At 41.7% G+C, this 27,127-nt stretch overlaps 2 protein-coding genes and 1 long non-coding RNA gene across 3 annotated transcripts in view; 2 read left to right on the top strand and 1 right to left on the bottom strand.

The window, feature by feature from the left end:
- col1a2 (collagen, type I, alpha 2) lies at positions 1-18,383 on the top strand. Its single transcript, XM_077008811.1, has 50 exons — positions 1-209; positions 1,809-1,818; positions 3,082-3,117; positions 3,479-3,562; positions 3,903-3,959; positions 4,113-4,157; positions 4,244-4,297; positions 4,405-4,458; positions 4,608-4,661; positions 4,979-5,032; positions 5,251-5,304; positions 5,542-5,586; positions 5,673-5,771; positions 5,892-5,945; positions 6,380-6,478; positions 6,569-6,613; positions 7,352-7,450; positions 7,616-7,669; positions 7,770-7,877; positions 8,041-8,094; positions 8,359-8,457; positions 8,664-8,717; positions 8,814-8,912; positions 9,092-9,145; positions 9,248-9,301; positions 9,388-9,441; positions 9,898-9,951; positions 10,292-10,336; positions 10,448-10,546; positions 11,124-11,231; positions 11,472-11,525; positions 11,646-11,699; positions 13,402-13,455; positions 13,643-13,696; positions 13,785-13,892; positions 14,139-14,192; positions 14,302-14,355; positions 14,480-14,641; positions 14,771-14,878; positions 15,026-15,133; positions 15,444-15,497; positions 15,622-15,729; positions 15,949-16,002; positions 16,140-16,247; positions 16,357-16,410; positions 16,491-16,598; positions 16,700-16,946; positions 17,121-17,305; positions 17,466-17,708; positions 17,952-18,383. Exons 1-50 carry the CDS (start codon positions 136-138, stop codon positions 18,096-18,098), a joined length of 4,071 nt encoding a protein of 1,356 aa, XP_076864926.1. The 5' UTR covers positions 1-135; the 3' UTR covers positions 18,099-18,383.
- LOC143516904 (uncharacterized) lies at positions 18,152-22,941 on the bottom strand. The gene is made up of 2 exons (XR_013131819.1): positions 22,758-22,941; positions 18,152-22,206 (listed from the first exon to the last, which is right to left on the bottom strand). It is a non-coding gene; the product is annotated as an uncharacterized LOC143516904 (long non-coding RNA).
- The window catches only part of casd1 (CAS1 domain sialic acid O acetyltransferase 1), a 13,871-nt gene continuing 8,779 nt past the window's right edge, over positions 22,036-27,127 (top strand). Inside the window, exons 1-3 of the mRNA XM_077008802.1 lie at positions 22,036-22,318; positions 22,875-22,971; positions 23,066-23,186. Coding sequence (XP_076864917.1) covers positions 22,186-22,318; positions 22,875-22,971; positions 23,066-23,186 — 351 coding nt within the window. The 5' untranslated portion in view covers positions 22,036-22,185. The remainder of the gene's footprint in view (positions 22,319-22,874; positions 22,972-23,065; positions 23,187-27,127) is intronic.

Genomic DNA, 27,127 nt, shown 5'->3' on the forward strand with positions numbered 1-27,127 from the left:
GGACTTTATTATTCTAGCATCACGGCAGCAGGTTCCTGCTAAGTTTGGAGTTACTTTCGTCACCACAACTGTATGCCTGCTTGAAGTAGTTAAACCAGGCACAGCGGGACAAGGAGTCTGCGTGTCTGACTAGACATGCTCAGCTTTGTGGATACCCGGATTCTGTTGCTGCTTGCAGTGACTTCATACCTAGCATCATGCCAGTGTAAGTTGTAAAAATGCTTTTTTCTTACCAAGGAATTTGAGCCTCGTTTGTTGCTCTGCTCACTGAGTTCGTGTGGATTTGCTTCACTTGTTTGGGGTGGTTATTGACGCCTGTGCTTGGAGATGACCTGAAGGACAGCTAGACCCACATCTGAGGGAGTGTGCCATTGGCTATCCACTGTAAAAATCCAAAGGATTCTTGCACTTTTAAAGGATTCTTCGTTTTTCCATGGATATATTCATCTTTTGCATTTAGGAAATGAGGACACTTAGTTAAACTTCCCAGCACCGACGACTGCAAAACGTAGCTGAGTAACTTACTCTGCATTGAGTAGATAATAATGAGAATAGATGACAATAAAGCGAATATAATTAGCTTTCTTTAAAATGTTGGGCGTTGGACTTCATCTTTTGTCCCAGGCTCTGGTAGCATGAACTTTTAAATCATAGATATAGCAAAACGTGCCCCCTACTGGTCGAAGTATTTAATAGCATATCTTGGCTGCATTTTTAAGTAATCTATTTTATTTAGTTGGTAAATAAAGTGCGTAAATGTAAAAAAAATGTAAGCAAATGTAAAAGGCTGAATAGTAAAAAAACAAGCGATCTTTTTACTATTATATGAGCAAATTTTCAATTTCAGGACTAACTCACTTTCGTTTTAACGGGAATATCGCATCTAGAGCCATACTCTGAGTTTATCTTTAATTGAAATATTTGATCGAAATTTTAAAGTTTTTATTTTAGTTTTCAAAATGTGCTTTGTGGTACAATTAGACTCGCACAGACACCCCCAAATGCTCAGAGGCGCCATCTAGTGGAGAAGCAATCACATGACATCAAAGTGAAGAACATTTTTACCGTTCAAAATAACCCCTCCTTGAAGGGTCAAGGATCACGCTTGGCAGTTCGGTGTCCCGGTTACAGGTATCCTGACCGGAAGGCCTATGCAGATGAACAACACTTGCAGTTTAAGGGAGCTCCAACATTTATTTTTGTATTTCAGTAAATCACTAATGTGTCAATAGTTTTTTAGGTTTAGATATTTACATAGTTTTGTGCTATTACTAAATTGAATTACACATTAATATTGTTGTTATTGGTAATACTTGTAATAGCAGAGGTGGTCCTTCTGTTTGTAATAGCATTATTACAATAGCATCTGTAATTGTATCCTTTCAGGATTGCATTGCTGCTATCTGTAATATACAGGGATTTTACTGTACCCATATTTTTAGATTTCAATTATGAGACATCTCTGCCTCTTCAATTGAAATACATTTAGAGGATTTTAGTCAAAATGACGCAATGATCGATACCCATAGCTTTTATATATACAGCATTCTTCAGAATTAGGTGTTTATTATTTAACCTGATTGCTTCAACACTTAAAAGTATACATTTAGAACTTCCACACTTTACATTACTTTAAAACAGGCAATAACAACAAGGCCCATACCACAGTTCTCAAATTACACTTCTTAGTAGTACACAGTTGTTCTACAGTTAAATAATGAGACATATCAATATGTCACTCTGCTTTTGTTCATTTACACATGGGACACATTTGGGTTAAATTTATTCCTGTTTCATATCTTTAGAAGATTGCTAAAAGTATTTCAGAAAAATATTTATTTTTCTAATTGATAATTTTATCATCTCTCTCTCTCTCTCTCTCTCTCTCTCTCTGTCTCTCTCTCCCTCTCCCTCTCCATTTTTGTCTCCTCCTCTGTTACTTCACCCAGCGGTCAGTACACTTGCATGGATTTATTCTTTAGTCAAGCAATAAAAATTCTTACCTCATTGTGTGTTTCCAGATTAGTTGATATTCAGTAAAAAGATTCTTGCCAATTTGACCAATCTCAAATACGCTGCAGCATTCTGTGCTTTTACGATATTTCTACTATGCTTGATATTTTTCCCTGACAAGAAGAGCATGAAGGTTCTATTGGCTGAGGCGAGTGTCAGTGAAACCAGAACCTACCCACCCGGGCTGGGCAGACGGCCCTGGCACAATGACCCTTTTCACATGCTTCTCTGAGGGGGAGGCTTCTGCATAAAATCAACATGGCCCAGGAATTCATCTACCCCAGAACAGCTACCGAATTACTGTACACTGTACAGTACTGTGTACAGTACATTGTTAAAACACTGTATTTGAGATTGGGGCGGATTGGTTGCCTAAATTTAAGAACAAATCTGTGTTTGTTTGTCTCTTTTGTTTATAGGTGTTTAAAGGAGTTAACAAATGCATTAAATGCATTAAATCTCAATTTGTGACTCTGTATTTAAGTGAGGCCTGTAAACTCCTTTAAGCATCTTTTTTCAGTACATTTTGTTCTAACATCCATTACCGAAGCATGTGAAGAATGAAGGAATGTGCATGTAGTGTGATGGTAGAGGTCACTAATGTGCATGGATCTTAATGAGATCACAGCCAAGCAAAAGCTGCTCACATAGTCCTACACATAAAATGACATAAGAAACTTGGAAAGTTGGAATAAATAAATCTTGCATTTATTTATCTTCCTTTCTGTCCAGGCTTATGTAAAGGTGAGCATTACTTCTTATGTTTGTGCTGGTGCTTGGAGAGTTGCATGTCTGAACATGGGACTCATGTTTAGTTGAGTCAAGCATAGTTCACATTATTATACGACATGCCCACCAAAATGAGACTGATCTCCAATGCATGCATTCGCAGTTGTATGTAAGGTCACTTCTGAAATCTCAGCACAGGGCCTTAAAGCTAGTTTTAGGCCTAATTTATGCTATATCATGGAAAAGCATGTAGTCTCAAGGCTTGTGCAGGCTGAGGGTGTGATTGCAATCATTGTGCTGGCTTTGTTGAGTTTGGTAATGGTTGTTTCTCATCAATAGGGCCCTAGGGGAGAGAAAGGACCCCGGGGTGACAGGGTGAGTGACGAAGAAACAGAGTCCTCAAGTACAGGAACTACATCAAATTATTTTCTTAGATTCTCTTTTGGATGATAAACCATCAGTCTGTATTTTCAGTATATAAAAAGCACAAGAGCAAGAAACAAAACAACAAGAATTGAAAGGAAAGCAACGTAGTAGTTTGTGTCCCTGTGAATCACATAATGACAATATTGCAGTAAATGTGCCTTTACAAGTCCCTAAATGTCCTGTCAGTACCACAGCAGGAGAGATGTACAACCTTTGATCTCTGAGCTAATCTCAGTCAAAGCTATTCATGACACTATGTTTCTACAGTTTGGACATGATCATTCTAATTCTGCTGTCTTTTCATTGACAGGGCCCTAAAGGACCAGATGGCAGACCTGGCAGACCTGGAACTCCTGGGCCTCCTGGGCCTCCCGGCCCCCCTGGTCTTGGTGGAGTAAGTAAAACCTTAACTTCATGTTTTCATGCCATTTGCACGAAACGTAATTGCTCTGGTACTGATGTTCTAATACTTCACAAATCTTTACATCTCATAACCTCCTCCCAACCTGATTACCAATTGACCTTTGACCTTTTGAACTTGAATGGATTCCAGTGTGAAAGTGACTGTGTTTACATTGCACTGACATCCATTACAGTAATTCGATAACAAATATTTTTGATTAATTATTTTGATGGCCAAGCATATTTTCCACATAAATCCATCTTTATTGAGATTAATATTTTCTTATCTTGCTAAGTGACTGAACAGGGTAATTTGCTTTGCCTTTTAACAGAACTTTGCTGCTCAGTATGATGGCGCTAAAGGACCTGAACCTGGCCCTGGCCCTATGGTGAGCACCTGACATGTTACCTGCGATGAACAACACATCCCATTGGCAGTCAGCCTCAGTGGTCCTGTCCCTTCTTCAGGACTGTCAGCCGTGGCTGTCCATACACTATACATGAACGAATGCTCATGGACTCATTCTTATTCTTCTCTAAAGGGTCTGATGGGACCCAGAGGCTCTGCTGGACCTCCCGGTGCACCTGTAAGTGGTATTTCCTGTGGTTGTTCTCCTATTGAATTATGGGTACACATGCAGACATCTGACCTTTGATGACCTTTGTGCTGCAGGGACCCCAAGGACTCCAAGGACATGCTGGTGAACCCGGAGAGCCCGGCCAGGCTGTAAGAACACAAGATTGTTCCTATGACACCACTGGGTCCAAAATGGCCCAGACAAGCATGGAAGTGACTTGACTCATTCTCCTCCTTCCCCTCTCATCTTCACACAGGGTGCAGTTGGACCTCGTGGGCCCCCTGGACCTGCAGGCAAAGCTGGTGAAGACGTGAGTAAAATGATACACTCTTAAAAGATTAATCAGATGCCATAGACCTTAATTTGATTGTAATTACAGAAAAAACCCTCTATCACTCATAGTAAATCAGTGTAAAGGTGTATAATTGCTAAGTGCATGTTCTGGTAACTTTAATACAGGGAAACAATGGCAGACCAGGCAAGCCTGGAGACAGAGGACCTGCCGGTGCTCAGGTAAAGGCAACATCTATAAACATGCAGGCTAGAACAGGTTGAAGGATGTGCTGCTGATGTTAGACATGGCTAGAGAGGGCCGTCTTATATCAGGACTTCCATCAGTGTTACATACACATTTATATGTTGTGCTGATTAGCAGTGCGATAGCCTAATGTGTCCTAGCCAGATACTGCTGTGTCTGTGATGGTCATTATACTGCAACACTGATCAGTCTCTGATGTGGTAAAAAAAAAGAGGTGAAGTAGAAATGAAACTGTTCTGAATGTTTAATTGCTAGACTGTAATGGTCATTTGGTCGTCTCTGTCCTCTGCAGGGTGCTCGTGGTTTCCCTGGGACTCCTGGACTTCCTGGCATGAAGGGACACAGAGTGAGTGACAAATAGTACTTTTTACTTTCTTTTTTCAGCGCAGAACACCTGATAAGGTGTTTGTTTTGTTTTGTTTTATCTTATAAGACACCCTACGGACATGGAGTGCATTTATATTTCAAAAATCACATTCAAGGCTAAAGTGTGACCAGAGGAAGCAGGCCTAATTGGTGAGATGTATGGAACTTGTCAGTAATGAATGTTTGTTTCTGTCACAGGGCTACAATGGTCTTGATGGACGTAAAGGAGAGCCTGGTGGTGCTGGCCCTAAGGTAACAGTACACCGAGAAACAACCGGAAAACTCACATCATAAACCAGTGGAGGCAGATAGGCTAGTATCACTGTACAAGTGATGGTCTCATTCATAAATTGTTATTATTAAAGTAAAGCAAGTCTGTACTTTATGCCACATTTGTCTATTTGTCTCAGTCATGTTTCGTCACATATGATCTTTAACCTTTGCCCCTTAACCCACTCCCCCCCCCCCCCCCCCCATCCCCCCCCTTAGGGCGAGCCCGGTGCTCATGGTTCTAATGGAACACCAGGACAAAGAGTGAGTCATCCCTATAATGGGTCTGCTTACAGACTAGTGTCTCGTGATTTCTCTCATAACACATGTACACGTGTGTGTTTCTCTAGGGTTCTCGTGGTCTGCCTGGTGAGAGAGGCCGTGCTGGTCCTGGTGGTCCAGCTGGTGCTCGTGGTGCTGATGGTAACACTGGTCCTGCCGGCCCTGCTGTGAGTATAGTATTTCTACATTAACACATGTACTTAATTTAGTATTCAACCCTCAACCTCTCCACATCAAAGCCAAACCCTCATGGTCCAACGCTGTCCTTCTGTGATCTTCTCTCCCAGGGCCCTCTTGGATCCGCTGGACCTCCAGGTTTCCCTGGTTCTCCTGGTCCTAAAGTAAGTAAATCTGTTCTAGATTTCAGCCTGAGAAAAATTGGTATTATTTGCACAATATTTGAACATCTGTTTAATATAACTGTCTCTGATTTACTTTGATCGCCCATGTCTGTAAACCATATATGACAATGGCTTTGTGTGTGTTAAGTTGGATATTATAACATATTTATAACATATTATAAAAAATTCTATTTGCTTATTATAAAGCATGATTACATATATTTTTTAATATGCCCCTTTAATTCATTTACAATTTTGTATTTAACCTGTTTTAATATCATAAAGATATGTCAAATATTTCTTATGGCATAAGTGATTCTTATAGGGTTCTTGGGAATATAAAATTCACGTTAGCTTAAGTATAAAAAGAATCCAGTAATAGCACTACTGATGTTTTTACTGAGAGCTCATCATTAGTGCTCCATGTTTGACAGGGAGAGATCGGACCTGCTGGACCAACTGGCCCAGGTGGACCTCAGGGGCAGAGAGGAGAGCCTGGACCCAATGGTGCTGTTGGCCCAGTCGGTCCCGCTGTAAGTATATACACTATTTTACACTTCAATAAAGCAATGTGTTGTTTTGAGAAAAACGTACTCTGACACACTTTGCTTGCCTCCTTGTAGGGAAATCCTGGTGCCAATGGAATCAATGGTGCTAAGGGAGCCGCTGTAAGTATTGATTGCAACGTTCTTTTAACCAGACACACGTCACAGCAATACCTTTATCTCTGGAGATAAAACCTGAGCCCTGTAGCACCCTTAGTTCATCCTCATGGTGAGGTTCTGAAAGTCCATACAGGATATGCACGTGTGAGCAGGTGTACTGCTGTTGAACCTGTGGCTGAATAACCTTCCAGCCCTAACGGTCTCAAATGTTACGTCAACATCACAGTAGATAATGTCTGATATGTCCTAAATGTCTGATAACATAAACATGCACAGGACTGTTATAAGAGCACAGAAGCTGGCCATTAGCTGCGTACTTTAAGCTAATGTTAGCTGGTGTGAGCACCATATTTACTACACAGCAAATTGGACCATATACGCTGGTGTGCTCAAAGAGATGGTAAGACCTGATATGGTTGGATTGGAAACATATGTTATTAGTACACATGAAATGGGTTGACCACCAGTTAAGTTAAGGATGTGGACAAAAAATTGGTATGGCTTTTGGAAATCTTTTATTCAGGAATTAGATGAAAATGACCTCAGCTGTGTTATTTCTTTATAACATGGACCGATATTGATAAAAAAAAAATTAAGGTTAATTACTGAGCTATTACAGTTTAGATTTTAAAATGAAATGCTGTCTTCTCATCTTTAGATAAAGGTTCCTAAATGTGTTTTGTTGTTCAGTAGATCTGCTGGCTTTAATGGGTCTGTTATTTGATTTCTCTCCTCTGGCAGGGTGCTCCTGGAGTTGCTGGTGCTCCTGGTTTCCCTGGCCCAAGAGGAGGCCCTGGCCCCCAGGGACCTTCTGGACCATCTGGCCCCAGAGGTCTCGCTGTAAGTTCAGCCTTAACAAACTTAACCTGACTTGACCACGTCATATATTTTCACACAAGCCCCACCTAGATGGGACTTCATCTATAAAGCTAGATCAAAGCCACCGTATCTTTATTAGCATCTACATTTCATGTGTATCTTTTTTTATTGCTTATTTAATTATAGGGTGACCCTGGACCTTCTGGAGTGAAGGGAGATGCTGGTCCCAAGGGTGAGCCTGTAAGTACTCATCATCAGTGATCAGCAGCATGCACTTTGTCCTAAACCACACGACTTTTCTTAGTCCCGCCCTCCTGACCTCTTTGACTGTTGTGTTCAGGGCACCCCTGGTCCCCAAGGCCCCTCCGGCCCTGCTGGTGAGGAGGGTAAGAGAGGCCCCACTGGAGAGCAAGGAGCTACTGGTCTTATTGGCTTGCGTGGAGCCAGAGTGAGTCCTAGTTTTTTAACGAATTAATCCTTAAAAACAAATGACTAAATCCTTAGAAAACCATATGGGGCTAAATATTCCCCCTTGATGCTGGGTTTATATATAGGGGATACCTAAGATGCATGTGCAGATTTACTGACTTCTGTGACTTCTTCTTACGTAGGGAGCCGCTGGAACTCGTGGTCTGCCTGGTATGGGTGGTCGTGCTGGCCCCATGGTGAGATTACTGTGACATTATAGATCCCTGACCACCATCCAACAAGTAGTAACAAGTGCCTAGTCATAATTAGAGAATGTTTGACAGTAAAATAGATTTGAAGGTCATATTGATGTGTGAAGTATCTTTGGCAAATGACAAGGCTGTAATGGACAGATATGGATATGTGTAAAACTCCTGCAGCAAAATGTGAAGACTGGAACAGTATAATATATTAAAATGCTGGCCTTCCGGCAGTGATGAACTCTGACCTTACTCCTCCAGGGGATGCCTGGAGAAAGAGGTGCTGTTGGCAACGCTGGACCCCGCGGACCCCCTGGTGATTCTGGCCGTGCTGGTGAGGCTGGGCTGGTTGGAGCCAGAGTAAGTATTTCACCTGGGCCAGGAACATACAATGCTTGGCAGAATATTTCATTTTTTAAAATAAATGTAATAAATATAATAAGTCATATAGGTTCTCAGAGGTATTATGCTGTAAATCCACCATGGACAACATTATGATACAGTGATGTGATTGGGCAAGAGGAGGTTTGAAGAGGGCTCCATATTCACTCTGTCTCTAAACACAGGGTCTACCTGGCAGCCCTGGAAGTGCTGGACCCCCAGGAAAGGAGGGACCCGCTGTAAGTGTCCATAAAGACACACACACACTCACACCATAACCCTAACTCCACATCTTCAATCTTCCAATAACGTTTTCCACCCATCACCTTCTTCAGGGCGCAGCTGGCCAAGATGGACGTTCTGGCCCTCCTGGCCCTACCGGACCCAGAGGCCAACCTGGTAATATTGGATTCCCTGGTCCTAAAGGACCCTCTGTGAGTACTGACAATTCTTTTTGTCAAATATTACTACTAATATTATTGCAATTACTCTAATAGCAGCAAGCCAAACATCAACACAAGAAAATCATATACATAAGTCAATGCTGAATTCTTTGTAAGTGTATGGATTAACAAACAGTGCAATTCATCCTACTCCAATTGTCTGTCTCTAGGGTGAGCCCGGCAAGCCCGGAGACAAGGGACCCGCTGGTCCTACTGGTCTGAGAGTAAGCACCTTGAATTGCTTCATATTAATGTCAATACTAACTGATATTTTGCTGGTACTAAAATTGTCCCCCCATCTGAATTGCTTGTCTTTCTCTCTCTAGGGTGCCCCTGGTCCTGATGGCAACAATGGCCCCGCCGGTCCCGTTGGACTTGCTGTACGTAGACCTGCACAAGTTGTTCCAAACCCATCAAGTTGATATGGGATTTTTGATGTTAATTGTGATTCGTCTTCTGTCTGCAGGGTGGACCTGGTGAGAAAGGAGAGCAGGGACCCTCCGGTGCTCCTGGTTTCCAGGTATGTATCTCACTCACTTACATATTCACTCAGGGGACTCGGAAAACAATCATTTTCAGCAGATAATTTCCCACTTACTAATTCTTTGGTCTTGTTTAGACCTAAATCCACTCACCCAGGCTTAGGTCAGAAAATAATGTTGTAATAAATGATTTCTAGACATTTTACCCTTTAATAGCAACATTAATTAACATGATTCATTATGCTAAAACCTCAGCTTATGCAAAAATCCTTGCCAAACTGCTGGAGCAAAATGGGCAAATTTCATACATTGGGGAATGTATGAAATCTTTATTATTCATTAAGTGTGTCCAACAAATTTCATGTGAACTAAATGTTCCGCTGACTGCATCTTTGATGTAATAATTTGTATCTCCTTATACTTTTATCTACTGTATGAATGTTATTTTTAGTGAGTGGGTTATTGTATTCATGATCTTTTTCTCATCATCACAGGGGCTCCCTGGGCCTGCTGGACCTGTTGGTGAGACTGGCAAGCCTGGAGACAGAGTGAGTTCTTACACTGATCATCTTAATCTATGAATAATCTTAGTCTATTGATATTCTTAAACCTTAGAGCATATCTTTCCCATATGCATGTGATGGATTATTGTAAGTCAGACCTATAGTGATACCTTGTGTATTTATTGACTGTTAACACCCAGTAATAGAATGACAAAGCTCAGAGTAATGTAAATAATTTGTAGTTTGATGCCATAAAACAATACTTTAGACAACATTAGGTATAAATGTGCTAATAACTGCTATAGGGTATCACTGACATCACTGAAATATATCTGATTATGTAAACCATATAAATATTTACATTTATAAATGTACATCTCTGTAGGGTATCCCCGGAGATCATGGTGTGTCCGGACCTGCTGGTGTAAAGGTATCTAACCTTTGGCTGATATTGTGAACTGCATGAATTTGTAACCCAAAGACAAATGTCCAATTTAAAATGGGAATTTTGAACCATCTTCACCCTCTGGTTTCTTTCTAGGGAGAGCGTGGCAACCCTGGACCTGCTGGTGCCTCCGGTGCCCAGGGACCCATTGGTGCTCGTGGACCTGCTGGAACTCCTGGCCCTGATGGAAGCAAGGTAACCTGTTATCTGTGGTGCTGCATTCAATAATATTTAATATATGTAGTGCATGACTTGGAAACCCCACTTTATGATCCTAGATATTTTGTTAAATGTGCAGTATTAATAAACTTGTCAGGAGACAATTTCAGGAGAGTTAGTTCCAGGTAAAATTCAGTGATTTGGTGCAGAAGGGGCAGGTCCTTCATCGGGGTCAAAATGATGATGATGGTCAGTATCACAACAGCAGAAACAGCAGGCAGACACACCAAAAACAGAGCAGGTGGGGGTGGGGGTGTAAGTAAACACACAGGAACAGCTCAGACATGTAAGACAATGCAACAAAGACTTCACAACAACAAAGAAGAGACAGCATTCATAGGGAGGGATAAGGTAGACAGTGAGACGCAGGGGCAACTAACAGTCGTGGGATAAGAAATAAACAGGAGGGTTATGGGAAATGTAGTGCATGGGATGTCACTCAGAAGCTGAGGAAGTGACAACAATAATAAAAATGAACGAAAGGTCAAAGAGAATACTATTGTTTGACAGTTGTGTTTTGAATATAGAAAACAAAACCTTTGTTTCTCCTCAGGGTGAGCCAGGCGCTGTTGGACCTGCTGGTGCTCCAGGGCATCAGGGTGCTGCTGGTATGCCTGGTGAGCGTGGTGGAGCTGGTACCCCCGGACCCAAGGGTGAGAAGGTCAGTCCCGGAGAGCCGTCTGCCCACCTAACATGGCGCCGTGCATACTTGAGTCCCAAGCATTTGTTCTAGGTCAAGAATGTTTCTAGCTTACTCATAGAATGATATTTCTCAGGAGCTGACTTTTGCACATGCAATACAGCACGAACCAGTTTTCTAATTGCAATGTTTTAGTGTCTGACAAAGTATATAATGTTTAAGGCTTAAAATTTGGTACTGTTTCATCTGTTTCACAAATAGGGTGAGGCTGGATACAGAGGCTTAGAAGGCAATGCTGGAAGAGATGGTGCCCGTGTAAGTTACAAACACATACAGAGAAATATTACAAATATTATATTATAAATGTGTTTATCCAACATTTTTATATAAATGTCTCCTGCAACCAACTTAACAGGCTTTTTATGTGTTGATCAGGGTGCTCCTGGTCCTAGTGGCCCTCCTGGACCCGCTGGTGCTAATGGTGACAAGGTAAAGAATATTTCATCACTTCCCTACTTTACATTTGAGTGCTGACAAATATTTACAATAACCTTATGGCAGAATTATACTGGACTTACATTGTTTGATACTGCAACAATTTAATTCCTTGTGGATCTTGTATGACTTATGAGACATAAAAATTACATTAATAGCTACATAATACTGGACAAGACATCTTAAACTTGTGGAACTCTGAATACCTCAAGAGGCCAGCAAGATGATCCATATGGAGTCCAATAACTGTTTTGAGCAGACATTTGATTCTAGCTCCATTTCTGAGAAATTTTACCCTTTCACCTCTGGAAATTTTTATCTGCACAGTGGCCATCAAACCCGTAATACCTCAGTATTGCCATCTGCTGGAAAGGATGTAGAAACCAGTGGGGTCAACTAAACAGGAAGGCAATAATAGCAAAAACACTTAAAATGTACTTAATACTGTTTATTGAATTCATATTTAAAATAATAATATTCATCTGTGGTAAAGTTTTACACCAGTTTTATTTTTTACTGCTGAAACTAATACCGTAAAGCAATGATGGCTTGTCATTCATTTCTGACATAAATCTGAATAAATAGGAAGTACTGTATACCTGTAAGCCTTAATTAGAAGCAACATTAGTACAGATTTGCTTACAGAACTGCTTTAATACTTTAATAACCTGTGGACTGACTGCTCATCATAATTGTGTGATCTGTGCAATTATTGATCCAGTGACATCACTGATCATTGATCTTCAGTGACCCTTACGCAATGAATCATATGACTTGTCCTAAATACAAATTAGCCTCATTAAACTGCACTATAAATAGAAAACACTGACTTTAAGAACTGAACTGTGTTGAGTTTAGAATGGCATTTTAGTGTTTAAAAAATACCAATAGTATACCAATTTGTAGTGTTCTAAGTCAGTACTGTCACTTGAAACATTTATCTCTTGAAATTGTGACACGGTGGTTTATACAGAAGTAAAAGCACTGCGAGGCTTTTAACAGAAACGGACGAATCCAAGTGACAAACCACAAAAAATATGGAGGACTGAAACCTTCACCAAAACGATGCAGGAAACGAGAGGAAAGAAAAAAACACCGCTCACGGCACGGGATCGTAGAGAGAAATAACAGAAAAGATGCAAAAACCTTAATGCGAGAGGAATAAACAAAAACAAAAACTAGTAAGCAAACTCAGGACACCAGGGGCAGTAGCTGGCTCTCTAAAGTGAGAGAAACAAAAACAAAAAACCCTTCCCAAAATAACCAACAAAACTGGACAGAGGAACAAACAGCAAAGGAAAACTTGAGATAGGCCAAAGAATGGCACAGGAGTGAAAATACTCGGAGAGAGAGAGAGAGAGACAGAGAGGTGACGAGACACCAAGACAACGCAACACGGTACTGAGAAAGATGGCTGGCTGCTACCGCATAGCGTGAAGCTACAAACAACTCAGCGGTGAGACACTGCATCTGTCTTCCTTAAGTAGGGAGAAAGACAGGTGCAGGTCATCACCGCTGATTGCGCTGACAAGAACTGGCTCGTGAGCTCCCCCCGATAGAGGTAGATGGCACAACCCTGGAGCCACCCTGACAGAAATAGCAAGGGAGTTCCTTGGAGTTCCTTCAGTGACTCATGTAATGTTGTGGTCTTCTCACAGCTCATAAATAATGTGGCACTGCCTTTACTCTCTTCTAGGGTGAAACTGGTTCCTTCGGTCCTTCTGGACCTGCGGGTGCCCGTGGTCCTCCTGTAAGCATAGCTTCTTTACTTCAAGATACAACATACTCACCCCTTTCTATGTACACCACAATTTAGATCAAATGTATGACATCTACAAGATGAAGCTCTCCTTTAATTCATTTGTCCATCATGCTGCATCCACTGTACAACCAATATGTAAAAGGCCCTTATCTGTGAACCATTTATTTGATTTCAGGGAGAGCGTGGTGAGTCTGGCCCTGCTGGACCCTCTGGATTTGCTGGGCCCCCTGTAAGTGCACACGTCTGTTTCACTGCTGCCATGGAGTATTTCATTTTCATCAAGATCAAAACTGAAATGGCTCGAATGGTTCTTGCAGGGTGCTGATGGCTTGACTGGAGCTCGAGGCGAGAAGGGTCCAGGTGGTGCCAAGGGAGATGTTGGCCCTCCTGGCCCTGCTGGTCCTGCTGGTAACACTGGCCCACTCGTAAGTTCAAATGAGATGAACTTAGCTGTGAAATGCTTGGTAACGTTTTAAAAGAACTGAAGATGCACAGCTTCTGACAATAAAGTAAAAATATTTAAGACTCTAAGCAATAGTTTGGCCTTAAACTTAGACTTAAATGTGTCTCCTTTGAGGTGACAATAAGCTTATACCAAACATTCAGCTTTGTTACTCACAATACAGATTTGTCTTCTGTCTAACCTGTGGTGGTGTTGGCTTTTGCTTTAGGGTCCTGCTGGTCCTGTTGGCCCTACTGGAGGTCGTGGTGACACCGGTCCTCCTGTAAGCTCTTCCACTAATCCTGTTTTTACAGAACTGGATACGAACATCTTGAAGTTGTTTCTACAATTCATTGTTCATGAGTCAAATTCCACACGTGTCCATATCCTAGGGTTTGACTGGTTTCCCTGGTGCTGCTGGAAGAGTTGGACCTGCTGGTCCTGCTGTGAGTATTCTAATACCTCACGTCATCAAAAGCTCATTGAAGCTCCTCGTTATTTCTTACGATGCCATAACCAGAGAATGCACTCATTCTCCACTAAAGACCATTCCTGGATATTCCTAAACAGGGTATTGTTGGACCTTCTGGTCCCACTGGTGCTGCTGGAAAAGATGGTCCTCGTGGTCTGCGTGGTGATGTTGGACCTGCTGGACCTCAGGGAGAGAATGGGCTGGTTGGACCCCCTGGTCTGGCTGGTGAGAAGGGATCCCCTGGAGAATCTGGTGCCATGGTATTTTCTTATAATTTTCCCAGACATTTTAAATGCATCACACTTGACACACACCACATGTCATACTCAGTCTATTAGTAAACTGATCCTGAAACCTAAAAGGAGGTTCCTCCACTGTTCTAACCACAGGGACCACCAGGACCTGCAGGACCTCAGGGAATGCTCGGGTCTCAGGGGTTCAATGGTCTTCCTGGTTCCAGAGGTGAACGTGGTCTTCCCGGTTCTGCTGGTGGTGTTGTAAGTGTCTGACTACAATTTTACAGGTCAACTCAATTTGACTCCACAATCAATTTGACTTTGCTCTGACTTTGAGTTAACTTCAGAGTGCATAGAAAATCTAGTGTCATGCTGATGGCTAACTTGGTAGTGTGATGTTTTGATCAGGGTGAGCCTGGCAGAGTTGGTCCTGCTGGAGCCCCTGGTCCTCGTGGTCCCGCTGGTAACATCGGTATGCCCGGTATGACTGGTCCTCAAGGAGAGGCCGGGCGTGAGGTACGTTGTATAGACACAGTGATTTGCTATGTACAAAACTAGCTAAAAATGTTCACTTTTCACCAAGATATCAAGGTGGGGTGATGGTTAGTGTAATGAGTAACATGCAGAGATCCTACTTTATTTCTCATACTTCAGATGTCTGTAGATACTTTAGATCTGTTTCTTGGATATACCCCTATGCATTTTAAATCACATTGAAAATTGTAACTCAGGTTCTTGGGCTAAAGGTTGCAAAGATTTGTACATTTCCTTTGATCTTGTTTCCCACACAGCCACATTTGGAAACTGATTTTGTGTTCTTCTACAGGGTAGTCCAGGTAACGATGGACCTCCTGGCCGTCCTGGTGCTCCCGGCATTAAGGTAAACAGTTAAACAGTTTGGGGATGTGCAAATGTACTCAGGACCATGTAATTGTATTCTCAAATAATTATTGTGCAAGACTTAGCATATTAGTTGGATTACTTGACCTGATGTGATCTGACAGGGTGATCGTGGTGAGCCTGGATCTCCTGGAACTGTTGGAGCTTCTGGTGCCGCTGGACCTCTTGGGCCCAGTGGTGCTGCTGGCAGACCCGGAAACCGTGGTGAGGCTGTAAGTGTCCAAGACTTAAGCATATTACTAAGATTGATGCACTTTATACAACTCAATGAAGCCTTAAACACTTGACTGGAATTTGCTGGATCAGTATGGTAGTGACACTTCAGGTGTTACTGATACTTTGGTCTAGGTCTTTATGAATACGGATACAGAATACAGATTATATTTGCTCAGAATTGTTTTCTCAGTCTATTTTTCTGTCCTTTTCTTCAGGGATCTCCTGGATCCTCTGGACCAGTTGGCCCTGCAGGATCAAGAGGTGCACCTGTAAGTAAAAAAAGATGTCCTCTCCATGTCATATGTCCTCTTTCACAGATGTGTTCTTTCTAAATGACCCATTTAGCATTATAACAGACATCTGACAGCTTCACAGTAGATTTTGCATTCCTCCATGTGTGTTGCAGGGCCCTGCTGGACCCCGTGGTGAGAAAGGTGTGGCTGGAGACAAAGGAGACAGAGGCATGAAGGGCCTGCGTGGTCATCCTGGACTGCAGGGAATGCCAGGACCTAATGTGAGTGACACCATGCTAGTAATAGATTTGGCTAGTGGTGTGGCATAGTATCCAATATAGATTACTTCATGGCCTCAGAGTTTGATTTGTTGTTGTTTTAATCTTACAGGGTCCCTCTGGTGATGCTGGTCCTGCAGGTATTGCCGGTCCCGCTGGTCCCAGAGTAAGTAACCTACCTGTTATTAACATAGATCTTGGGCCATGATTGGTGGGTGGTGTTAGTAACATTAGCTGTAACTTTAGGGCCCAGCTGGTCCCAATGGCCCACCTGGAAAAGACGGAAGATCTGGAACTCATGGTCCTATGGGACCTTCAGGATCACGTGGTCCCCCTGGACATGTTGGACCTTCTGTGAGTAATAACTGCTAGTAAATAAACATAAAATTATACTGCAATGAAATATCCTGGAGGACTGACTTGAATACAGGATAACGTATTCACTTGATTTGCAGGGCCCACCTGGATCTCCTGGTCTCCCTGGACCACCTGGTCCTGCTGGAGGTGGATATGATGTATCTGGTGGCTATGATGAGTACAGAGCTGACCAGGCTTCTCTTAGAGCTAAGGATTATGAAGTGGATGCTACTATCAAGTCCCTGAACACCCAGATCGAGAACCTGCTCTCACCAGAGGGCTCCAAGAAGAACCCTGCCCGAACCTGCCGTGACATCAGGCTCAGCCACCCAGACTGGACCAGCGGTAAGTGGGCAAAGCACAGACTAAGAATGTTTACATATCCCAATAAGTAACATCAATATTTTCAGAACTTTAAATGTGGACTAATATCGTTCTTTATTAAGTCTAGTCATCTTAACACAATAACACATGGGCTCATGTAGGTTTATGCTGTTTTTTGTGTGTTTTCCTTTGCAGGTTTCTACTGGATCGATCCCAACCAAGGCTGTAGCATGGATGCCATCAAAGCCTACTGCGACTTTACCACTGGTCAGACCTGCATCAACGCTCACCCAGAGAGCATCCCACAGAAGAACTGGTACAGAAGCTCCCAGGAGAAGAAGCATGTCTGGTTTGGCGAAACCATCAATGGTGGCACTGAAGTAAGTATGAGAAGTTGACTAGCCTGATATCACTTTCTATAAATATAATAAGTCACCATTTATAAGCTGGAGATTGGCCTAGACACAACTGTGGAGTTCTGTGGAATGATTCTTACAGTGTTATACTTACTTAACCATACTGTGCTCTTATTCTCTCCAGTTTGCCTATAATGATGAGACCTTGAGCACACAGTCCATGGCTACCCAGCTGGCTTTCATGCGTCTGCTGGCCAACCAGGCTGTCCAGAACATCACCTACCACTGCAAGAACAGCATTGCCTACATGGACGCTGAGAATGGCAACCTGAAGAAGGCTGTCCTGTTGCAGGGCTCCAATGATGTGGAGCTCAGAGCAGAGGGCAACAGTCGTTTCACCTACAGCGTTCTGGAGGATGGCTGCACTGTAAGTTCAATCTGCAAGTCTTCCTTCTTTATATCTCAGCACTTATATAACAATCTGCAATCAATGCATGAAAAACACCAAAATAGTCTTTATTAACAGCTTAACATTAAATCACTCACTTTAGCATCGTATTATACTGTAGCTTTTAGGCTGATTCTCTATTTATACGTAATTCCTGATGATTGATGTTTGTAAAAAAAAAAATGCTAATGCCTGTTTTACCTTTATGCCACACCCCTGCAGAGACACACCGGCCAGTGGAGCAAGACAGTCATTGAATACAGAACAAATAAACCATCACGTCTGCCCATCCTTGACCTTGCACCTTTGGACATTGGTGGCGCTAATCAAGAGTTTGGTTTGGACATTGGCCCAGTCTGTTTCAAATAAATAGACTCATGATAAATTAAAAAGAGAGAAAGAAAGAAAGAAAAAAAGAAAAATCTCTGCCCTTCTTCTTTGTGTTGTTTTTTATACTGAATGCTGATTTCCTCTGCCCATCCACTTGCTTAAGCTGGGCTCTATCGGAGAGGACCGATGGACTGAAAGGAGAATTGCACAATGCAAATTAATACATCTGCCCAAAGACACGCTGGGAAACACCATGGTTTGGGACATGCCATCATTTTGTAAAAAATGAAAGAAGTGTAATAAAAACAATGAAAGTATGCATCACTTTGTGGTCTTTGTATATCTTCCAAGGAGGAGGTTTAAAACCACAATTTCCAAAAGGTTTAAACTACCTCATGCCTGTATAAAGAAAATAATATTGCCAAACCCGATCCACATCCTAGATGTTAGGTACCGAGGCTTCAGGTGTTCTTTCCTGTGTCAAAGGTGCTCAAACACTTGAAGCGGAGATATATGGTGCTACACATACAGCTGTGGAGGAACCACTCTTACTGTATTACTTTGTATTGTTTTAGAGGAGTACTGCACAGGTCCCACTGATAACCCCATTTTTTAAGCAGGTGGAAAAATCCTAAACCTGATGTTTGTCCAGTTTATACTTTTTTTTGGTTTGGTTGTTTTTGTTTTTTATTTTTGTTTGTTTTGTTTTAGTTTTTTGTTTTCTTTTGTTTGTTTTTTTGTTTTCTTTTGTTTTGTTCAGGCATTTCATTCAACCACCCCCTCAGTGTTCATACTGACAGCACATTTCAACCATTTGAATGGGTTTTGGAAGTCTCTCTCTTTCAAAATGAACCACAAAGTTTATTGTACCTATTTTGTATATGTGAGATGTTTAAATAAATTGTGAAAAGTTCTGAAATAAAGCATGTCCAATGTTCCAAAACACCACATTCCATGAGTTAAGTGCTTTAATATGTTTAGAACAACATGTTTAGAAATCCCAAAATGAAGTATGTCATGTTAATTCAGAACTTTTAACTCTAAAACATATAGGTAAAGCAAAATAGCAATGGATTATCTGAATGTCTTTGATTATCAAAAACTTGAAACCACTGAGAATATTTATCTAAGAAAGACATGTCATCATTTTCTATCACTTCAGATCCTGCAGCAAAATATTTGAGGAGATTTCCTCCCCTGTATGTTCAGTTGTGTTTTCAAACAATTTCTCACAATTGCATTCAATAAAAAGGCAGAATTTGCATCCTCTCCAATCATGTCTGTATTTGTAGACAAATAAATGGGTCAATTTGACTGACATACCACTGCTTACACTAATAATGCACCATAAATGTTTCTTCAGCATCTACAAGGAAACTAAGATTTGCTGATTTGTCACATAAAAGTTTAAACAGATAGTAACTGACCAGAAAACTCTCAACTCATGGGAGGACATGACAGTTTATAAATGTAGATATTCCACACACTATTATTTGAGTCATCCTAAAATGGTGATGACATAAATCATTAATTGATGCATATGGAAATGTTTAGCCAACAAGAAGGCTTCACCACTACCATTATTAAACACACGGTGGTGCTAAATGCACAGAAACACCTAATCATACATAGGAAATAAAATACCTAGGAATGTGTTTAGTTGTTGTTGTTTCTGAAGGAAATATGGTTTAAAGTTACTGCACGATACTTAAGGAGTATAATAAAAGTATAATATGGTATTCACAACTACTTAAAGAGAATCTGAATTGTTTCAGTGTAAACTGAGCATGAGAAGTCAGACCAGTTCTGCAGATGACAGAAGTAGAATCATGATCACCAGCATTAAGAGCAGCACAGCAATCTGTAATAATCAAAGGAGAGTAAACAACTATCAAATCATGCTAAACTATAAAGACTGCTATTACAGTGTTATAGTACAGTATTATCTTTGAAACAATAAGTGGCAATAAGGTAAAGATGTGAAAGGTGATAGATTTGGGTTATAGTCATTGAACACAGAGGAGTCAAGAATTGTTTTTGAGACTATGTGGAAAATTTCTGTTTTGTTATTGACAACATTTTTTACGTGATGATAATCAAAAGCTGACTGTTTAAAGAAGGGTTATGAAAGCCTAGTTCAGGGTTGATTCATAACTGTTTCTTCATGCTTCATGGTATGCTTCATTACATTTATTAGAGTGATACATGATAAGTGATATATGATGATAGGTTAATAAATTTGTTTACAGAGTGAAATGGTTGGTTTTGTAAGTAATTTGTTTAATTTAGGGTTAGGGTTAGGGTTTAGGGGGTTATTTTATTGATGGGCGTCTATATTCAGCAACTATTTCAACATGGTTTATCTGTCAGTTCTTGTGTGTGTACCCTGCTCATAGAAGGGTAAGACAGGTGCATAGTGATAATGGAGAGAGTGGCTTTGGAGAAAGATCTGGATCGAGGGCATGGTATTGGAGCAGTTAGCAAGCTTTGTAGTACTCCAGAAGTATACACTGATTATCATTATTTTACATTTTTGTTCACATATCTGCTTAACCATTCAGAAAAAAAAGAGTATTATTGTATGTGTATCTAGATATTCTGAGCTAATGATCATAGGCATTATTATCATAGTTGATGATAACCCTAACCCTAACCCTAACCCTAACCCTAGTTTTAAGCCACAATCTATGACTGTTAAAGCCATTTTCTTAAAAATTAATTCCAGAGCAGTTCTGAAACATGTGTTATCTTATTCCAAATTAGTGAAAGCTTCCAGCACTGAAGATCATGCTATAAGCAGTCATGGCCCGTGAGCAAGGCCCTTAACCCTCAATTGCTCACTTGCATAAAAATGAGATAAAAATGTAAGTCGCTCTGGATAAGGCCGTCTGTCAAATGCCATAAATGTAAATGTATAAGCCTAATATAGGGAGCAGCATGTAGAAGGACAAACACATTACAGCCAGCGCCCGAAGAACAACACCAGTGCTGCTGGCAGTCTGGCTGGGCAGTCTGATTGGAACCAGAAGAGAACCAGAAATACACTGTATTGCAGGCTAACCTCAACTACAACAATACATTAGCCTGATAGTATTTAATAATGGATGCAGGTCCAGATCTGGGGACAGTGATGTCTGTAGCTCACCATGAGGAACTTCCAAATCGAACACAAGGTCTGGGCCAAATGCAGCCATTGTTGGAATAGACCTCAACACCATGAGAAGTAAAGAGGGTCAGTAATGTGCAGCAGGGTGTGATGAGAATTAGAATCAGAGTTATTGTGCCCTATAAGTAAGTTGTCTAAAAGCAATGCTCCAAAAAAGATCCAATGTGCATTTTTTTTACAGTGACTAGTAGTGTGCGGTGTTCAGAGTTGAGGAGTGACAAGTAGAGTCAGGATATGCAGGATGGCTGTTGCTGTTTCAAAATAAGAGTTTTGGATCGGGCAGAATGCAACCCCTCCAGTGGGTGGCGACATGCGCTCGTGGTGGCAGCTAGAGCAAGGGGAGACTGACTGTCATCTGCAGACTGTCAGCTTCAAAGGACATATCATTCTGCAGTCTGAATCACATTGGGACGTTTCATGCATTGTATATTATGCTGGTTAAATTGTGTTTTTAAAATCTCTTGCCGTAGAGTTGAAGGGGTTTGCTGTTGAGGGTCCTGCCAGTTCTATAGCACTAAAGATGGCTAAAAGTGAAAAGTTCACAAAATGTATTATTAATGATAATGATAATTTTACTATCTACATGCTTAGTTTTGATATATTATGATCAACCTTTTATGTAAATGCACTTGTCAGTGATTGTTTAAAAAACTGTATTGGATAGTAAACCATAACAAAAAGAGCAAACTTCATCAATAAAACGCTATAACATGAAACACAATGTAATAAAAAAAATACCACGAGTTCAAAAAGCAGAAGAGCAACACCATGAAGGAAAGAAAACCCGTCATGACTTCAGGTGTGGTGCCAGGTGCAGGCCAGCGCTAGGAGCCCCCCGAACCCACCGACTCTTCTTGTGAACCGCGGCACTTCGCAGAGGCGCCACGGTCCGGCTCTGTTCCGCCCGCCACCACTCCGCCGCAGCGCAGTCTATCTGCCTGTTGTCATGGAGGAGCCAAAATGGCGGTCCTGGCCTACAGCCTAGGCAAACGGGAGATAAATCAGTATTTTAACATTAAAAATGCAAAACTGCTCTCCTTCGTCGCCGTGATTCTCCTCGGTGTGTTCCACTCAATCTCCCGGTACTATGGAGGTAGGTATTGGGCTCCGAGCCGCCTCGCTTTACGGTGTTTTCAGCTGCAGCGTTAGCCGACTAGCCAGCTAGCTCGTCCTCTCGCTGCTGTAACCCCCAGTCAAATGTCACTTAGCATGCTAGTTTGTGTTGTGGTTTGCAATATAAAGCATATAGGTTACAAATTGTAGACAGCAACGTAGAAACTAGCTGTACAGCCAACTGCTATTAATAATTCAATAGCTATACACGAGTATATATGAACACTACTAATACAATATAAGTAATACAGCTTATTAAGCGTTTACTAGTCGCTGCTGCACATTAGTCAGAAGATACTCAGCTAACTGTCTACTGTGGTTATGTTGGAGCAATAATAATACTGACACTGTCGTTGTGATTACTATCAAGCTAGCCAACTACATATGAATGAGCGGCTGTAGCTGTGTCCCTCAGTTACATTTGCTCGTAGTGTCCATCACGGCAGGGACGCGTGCTTGTGACTCTGTTACTGCCTCGCACGTCTAAGCCGAGGGGACACAAGGCCACTTGATGCATGCGTTCCTCTTCACTCCAGGCAGGGACACATGTGAGTGGCTGCTGTCCAGCGGACGCTTTCTAGGGGACGATGTGTGGCAGCCATATGGCTGCATGTTGCACAAGTACAAAAACACGTGAGTCGCGCCACACTTGCACTGCTCACACCATATATGGTCAATTTCAGAGGATGATTAAAAAGCTTAAAAGGTATTTTTTGTTTCTTTTCAGTGAAGCGAAGGCTTGCCTCCACAGTAAGAAAATAGCATTCATGGGAGACTCCAGAATTCGGCAACTCTTCTATTCTTTCATCAAAATTATCAACCCCGAGGCGAGGGAAGATGGGAACAAGGTTGGTTTTTCAGCCTATTGTATTTCCTATGCTTCTTTGTAAATCTTTTTGGTGGTTTTTTAATCAAAAGCCTGTGGCTAATGCACTTTGTTATTATGCGTCAGTGGTTTGGCTAAGCACAGAATAGGACCTCTGTTGTGTTTTAAAAATCACACTAAACATTGTATTGCAGTTGATTTCTGAATCTAGGTTACCTATTTTTCTGTCTGTACATCTACTATAAATCCAGACCTTTAGGCTGTGTTTACATAGCAGCTAAAAGTGCCCTAAATCTTTTTCTCAGCGACAAATGTCACTTGGATGGCAATGTGAACAGCAATAAAACCCCAAAACACACATTGAATCTGGCATTTAAAGTAAAGATATGGGTTCTTTTAAACCTTCACCCAGCTTGCCACCTGGTGCCTTGCTGAAATGCTTAACTGATGTGAGGGCTTGGATGATTGAGAACTTCCTGAGCTTAAATAATAATAAATCTGAAGCCATCATAATTGCTTCTCCTGCTACTGTCAGGAGGCTTAGTGACACTACTGTCTGTATCCCTGGTTTTGTTGTCTCTACCTCAACACTAGTGAGAAATCTCGGAGTAATCTTTGATTTGAATCTTTGATTCTAATCTTTGATTCATTATCGTTTGACTCACATATCAACAACACATGTAGGACAGCTTTCTGCCATCTTAAAAATATCTCTAGGATTCACCCTTTCCTCTGTCTCACTGCCGCCGGGACTATAGTCCATGCATTTGATACTTCCAGACTTGACTACTGCAATGCTCTGTTGTGTGGCCTCCCTGCTCGGGCTTTGAGCAGGTTGCAATATGTGCAGAATTCTGCTGCTAGGGTACTGACCCATACAAGATCTTGGGAGCATATTACTCCAGTCCTAAGTCGTCTTCATTGGCTTCCAGTGAAGTACAGAATACAGTACAAATTGCTTATGTTGGTGTTTAAATCCTTGCATGACCTTGCCCCTTCTTACCTAAGTAGTCTATTGCAACCATACTCTCCTGTGCGTACTCTTCGCTCCTCAAGCCTCCATTTGCTCGAGGTCCCACATATTAAGCTAAGCACCATTGGAAATAGAGCATTTTGTGTTGCGGGTCCAAAGCTGTGGAATAGTCTTCCCGACGCACTGTGAGCTTGTTCATCTTTAGATGTTTTTAAAACCCGACTCAAAACTCATCTTTATAAACTAGCATATGGATGATACTATGTATCTGTCTCTATGGTCATTTTAAGTTGTATGTGCACTTTTTATTTTTATTATTATCTATTGTACAGTGTCCTTGGGTCACTTGAAAGGCACTTTTAAATAAAATTTATTATTATTTCATATGTGGTGCTGAAATCCAATATGTGTCCCGTACACAGCAATGCCACTCAACCACTTTAGAATTCATGCAACCTTTTAATCAAATCAAATCAAATATATTTGTATACCTTTTACATCATTCAAACTCAACATTTGGCATAATTTCACGCTACCAGGAAGGAAACATGCATGAATGATAACCGTAAGGAAGGACTTCAGTGGAGGGACAGTGAGATGACAGACCTCATAAATATTGAAGTAGCTGCCATGACACCACATAGTGCCTTCATTAAAAATCTTCTTTTGCTTCCTGGCTATTATTATAAATTTTCCTGAATTTATAGCTGGCCTCCACTGCAGATTAACACGAGCGTTACATTTAGGCAAGTGGTTGTTACTTTTGCTTTATTTTTTTGTTTGTTTGTTTCCCTGCACTTCCTGCCGTGTGACGAAGTGTTAAGTGTGGTTGGGTATCTTGAATGGTACTTAAAGAGAACTTCATTCATTTGTTACCTCTGGATGAGCAGACCATGTGAAGCATTGTTCTTTGAGCAAGTGGGTCAGTTTAGATGCATGATTTATTCAGCCTAATCTAATACACCAAATGGCCACTTAATCAGAGACATTATTGGATGAAAATTGGATGCATGATCCCAGAGTACAGCATAAAGTCAGGTCAAGATCAGTTTGTATGTGGGGTAGGTGGGATCATCAAAATGATAAGCATTGCAGTGGAAGTATTTGTTGTAAATGTATAACGGAGTGAAGAGAGACCCCGTTACCTTTTTAGCTATCCTCACTATTTTCTGCAGGGTCTTGTGGTCTGAAATGGAGCTGTTCCCAGACCATACAGTAATGCACCTGCTCAGGATGCTCTCTATTGTCTCTCTGTAGAATATGGCAACGATGGTGGTAGGGGGATGAGTTTGGCTATGGAGGGTCCAGGTGAGGTTTTCTGAGAGGTGGATACCAAGGAACTTTGTGCTTGTGAAGACTTCCATAGTCACCATTCATTTTGAGTGGAGAATGATCATCCCATATTTTTCACCACCATCTCTTTAGTTATTTTTCCCCACATTCATGGACAGATTGTTGGCACCAGTCTGTTGCACCGACTGTTTGTATGCTGACTTGTCATGCCTACTGATGAGACCCACCACAGTCATGTCATCGGCAAACGTGATCATGTGGTTTGAGCTGTGCACATAGACCAGTTGTGGGTCAGCAAAGTGACCAACACTTTGAGCACACAGCCCTGGTGGCCCCAGTGCTCAATGAGCTGGTGTTGGAGATGCTGATCTTGATCAAGACTCACTGGGATCACCCAGTCAGAAAGTCCAGGATGCAGTTGCTGAAGGATATTTTCAGGCTCAGAAGCATCAGACTTTCAATCAGGTGCTGAGCATTGGTGATGAGAATTAGGCTTGATGATTCTAACATCCAGATGGGTAAAAGACAGATGAAGAGTGGTGCATCCGTAGAACGATTGGGATGATATTCAGGCTGTTGAGAAGTCCAACGAGAGTAGCGGCTGTTTTTAATGTGGATGAGTCTCTTGAAGCACGTTATGATGATGGGCATGAAGGCAACATTAAAGTAGTCATTGGGGCAGGACGCTGAGGACTTCTTCAACACGAGAGCAGTGGTAGTGGCTTTGACGCACACTGGGATGGCTCAGGAATATGTTGAAGATGTCCATAAGAACATCTGCCTGTTGGTCTGCACATCCTCTGAGCACTGTGCCAGGAATGTTGTTCATCAGAGTTTTTCTTACATCAGCCATGGTCAGGCACAGCACCTAATCATTTGGATGAAGGGCTTTCTTGCTGCCACATTGCTCTGTGCTTCAAAACATGGATTCAGCATGTCTGGTAGGAGATGTCTCATTATCGTTGATGCTCAGAATGATGCTTGATGCTCTGATAGCCCAGAATAATTTGTTCTTCAGGGCCACTTTATCTGCACTGACAGTTGCGTCACAAATCTTCAGCAGTGTATAGACCTCAGCAGCGATGCACGAGTTCTGGTTGGGGCATGTAGCAATGGTCATGGAGATAGAAACGGTATCAGTTGATGTAGCCAGTCACTGACATTGTTCACTCCTCCTGGTTGATGGAGACAACATCAGTTGCAGCTTCTCTACATGTGCCCCAGGACGTGTTTTCAGAACTGTCCTGAAGATCATGGATGGGTCTTAGAGTTTTCACCTGTTTCACCTGTATCTGAACTGGCACAACGAATGTGGTCTGGGTGTCCGAAGTGGGGGGGCAGGGCTCTGCCAGGTATGTGTTGGGAATGTTTATGTAAACAAGATCCAACATGTTCATCCCTATTGTTGCATAATCTTCATGCTGATGGAATTTAGGAAGCCCAGACTTGAGACTTGACCCCACTTGAGGTGGTGTATGCACACTGTAATATTGTGGTGAATTCCAGTGGTAGGTGCATTTAACATTCACAAGCTCTACCAATGGTGAGCAGTGGATAGACACTAGCATTTCATGTTGACATATAGAGACATAGACTCCCTTTTCAAGTTTACCAGTCATGGCAGATGATGTAATTAATAGATACATAGATGTATTTCTGTTAGCATAAACCAAAGCGAGCCCATCTAGCTGGAAGGT

This window comes from Brachyhypopomus gauderio, chromosome 6 (assembly GCF_052324685.1).
Source record: "Brachyhypopomus gauderio isolate BG-103 chromosome 6, BGAUD_0.2, whole genome shotgun sequence".
NCBI lineage: Eukaryota > Metazoa > Chordata > Actinopteri > Gymnotiformes > Hypopomidae > Brachyhypopomus > Brachyhypopomus gauderio.

What these genes read in the sequence shown, in the direction of transcription:
- col1a2 (XM_077008811.1), top strand. Translation starts at nt 136, where the DNA reads ATGCTCAGCTTTGTGGATACCCGGATTCTGTTGCTGCTTGCAGTGACT. An exon ending in CTGGTCCCAAGGGTGAGCCT is followed by an intron (nt 7,670 to 7,769) that starts GTAAGTACTCAT and finishes TGTTGTGTTCAG; the next exon opens with GGCACCCCTGGTCCCCAAGG. An exon ending in CTGGGCTGGTTGGAGCCAGA is followed by an intron (nt 8,458 to 8,663) that starts GTAAGTATTTCA and finishes CTCTAAACACAG; the next exon opens with GGTCTACCTGGCAGCCCTGG.